The sequence below is a fragment of the Cynara cardunculus genome, unplaced genomic scaffold (genome assembly GCF_001531365.2).
Source record: "Cynara cardunculus var. scolymus isolate 2C unplaced genomic scaffold, CcrdV1 Un_Scaffold_6691, whole genome shotgun sequence".
NCBI classification, from domain to species: domain Eukaryota; kingdom Viridiplantae; phylum Streptophyta; class Magnoliopsida; order Asterales; family Asteraceae; genus Cynara; species Cynara cardunculus.
The window spans coordinates 741-3197 of record NW_020203109.1 but is presented as its reverse complement, the minus strand read 5'-3'; the positions used below and the strand labels follow the sequence as shown (position 1 = coordinate 3197).

The window sequence follows — 2457 nt, the reverse complement described above, 5'->3', positions numbered from 1 at the left end:
AAAAATCACTGACATAATATCTTTTATTTTTAATTAAAATAAATTTTATTAATAATCTTTTTTATATGTAAGTAGTTTTTTGGTATATTTGTTTTATTTTATATAATGTAAGTATTTTTTGGGTTAAAAAATGTTTAGGGGATTTATCGCTCAAAATATGAATGTTCATTGCCTTTTTTTCATTATTTTATTACGTTAATTAGTTTCATAGGTCATAAGAATATATATAACAGGTTTTAGAAAGTCCAAAAAGTTGTTTAACATGTTTTGGGATGTTCAGGAACTTATTTGTTCAAAAAAAAATTGTACAATGACTTAATCATTCCAAACAGTAAAGTCCATTGAGTTTTTTTTAGACTTTTCTTATAGTTTTATAGGTCATAAGAATGTATATAACAGGTTTTAGAAAGTCCAAGGAGTTGTTTAACAGGTTTTGGAATGTCCAATGATTTATTTGTTCCAAAAAATTGTCCAATGACTTAATCATTCCAAACACTAAAGTCCATTGAGTTTTTTTAAACTTTTCCCTTAAATGTTTAGAATTGTTTAACTTTTTAAAAACTCCTTATTATTGTTTTGGCATCGGTATAAACTGTTTATCCAAACACTCAAAAGTGCTTATTACCGGTGTCACACCCGAATAAGTCAATAAGTTGTTTTTATAAGCAATCCCAAATACCCCTATATTAGGTTTGAGATTCTTTAAATTGAAAATCACGATAGAAAGTCAGATGCATTGGGTGATGCACTTCAGTTCTAAAAAAGTGTCAGGATAACTTTACCTAAATACATCACGGTTTGATTCCTATCTCGCTAGCCTCAAAGCTCTGCAATGTTCTAATTTATATGACAATGGTGTCTTGTACATGAATTTGGGAACGTTGGCTTGTCGATAATCAAATTATTTTTTCCTATGTACCCCAAAACGCAGTGGAAAGCTTAAAAGATGTATTGAAAAGCTAGGATTTCCAACTTTTTTCAACACTATATATTGTCATAGTACTTGTCACTTGGGTTGTTATACTCTCATTAAAGCTCAGGGGATGTAATGGAAATCTCATTTTCTTCGGGTTCAAATTTTGGTGCTATCAAACCGCTTGTGACGAACATGCTTTCCAGTTGAGCTTAAAGGTGTGATGTACATCAACATTATTGGGGAAATTATATCTTAAACAACATCAAGTTGTAAATGGTTCCTAACATCAAGTTATGAAATCAGAAACTGGTTGATTTGGCTTATTTTGAAAAAGATGTTTGGTTAGGTTGAAATTGAGATTGTTGGTTTAAAGAGCCACTTGATTGTTGTTGTGGTTGAAAACTTGGTGTTCATTGCTCGATAACAGTTAGGTGGCGTTTGTTTTTTAAGAGGTGCTGAAGTCTGAAGTCTGAATTCACTTTTGAATTTTAAGAGGTGGTGCTGAAGTCTGAAATCTGAATTCACTTCTGAATTTTAAGAGGTGGTGCTGAAGTCTGAAATCTGAATCAGTCAGACTGTTTGTTTTTATGTCTGAAATCTGAAATCTGAATCAGTCAGACTGTTTGTTTTTACATCTGAAATCTGAAATCTGAAATCTGAAATCTGAATCAATAAGACTGTTTGTTTTTGTAAACTGACAGATGGTGCTGAAGTCTGAAATCTGAATCAATTCATTTCAATTAAATTTAACTGAAATATCCAATCATTTAAACCATTTGTAAATTGCCATATATTTTTAACACATTCAAAAATTCAATTGAAATACGTCAATTGATTCAACACACAATAGAAAACACGAATAAAATCTCATAACAACTACAATCAATATTCATTTTGTAATTGTGTCGCAATTTCTTCTCTTAAACTARCCATATATGTTTGGTCAGCGRCACTCCCATGCGATTGAATCTCTTCAGYCTCATCYKCGCCATCGTTCTCTTGTTCGCTGGTTTGATCATACTCAGAGAATAGCTCATCACTTAAACCTTCCTTCCGTATGAAGTTGTGAACCGCAAAACATGCAATAACAACGTCTCTTTGAACCTCAAATGTAAATGGTGCCATTCTTTTCAATATTGAAAAACGTGCTTTCAGGACGCCATAAGAGCGTTCAATAACATTTCTAAGTTTTGCATGAGAATGATTAAACTTTTCATACTTGTTCATTGCTCGTCGACGACGAAAGTCTCTGAGCCAATATCTAACATTACGATACGGCGCCATAAATCCTCGAGTATTTGTATATGCAGCATCACATAGGTAATATTTATCTGAAAACAATAAATAAAATGTTTGTTCAAATGAATATAGCATATATATTACCTGTAAAATCAATAGTATACCTGAAGGAGGAAATAGAAATCCAATATCACCATCTGTTAAAGCTTCAGACAAAATTCTAGAATCATGCGCAATTCCTTCCCATCAGGCAACAACAAATGTGAAAACCATGTTGAAATCACAAATTGCTAAAACATTTT

General features: G+C 31.7%; 1 protein-coding gene across 1 annotated transcript; it reads right to left on the bottom strand.

The window, feature by feature from the left end:
• Nucleotides 1–1798: 1798 nt before the first annotated feature.
• Nucleotides 1799–2200, bottom strand: LOC112504735. The gene has a single exon (XM_025108672.1). The coding sequence runs from the start codon at nt 2198–2200 to the stop codon at nt 1799–1801; it is 402 nt and encodes a 133-aa protein (XP_024964440.1).
• Nucleotides 2201–2457: the final 257 nt, after the last annotated feature.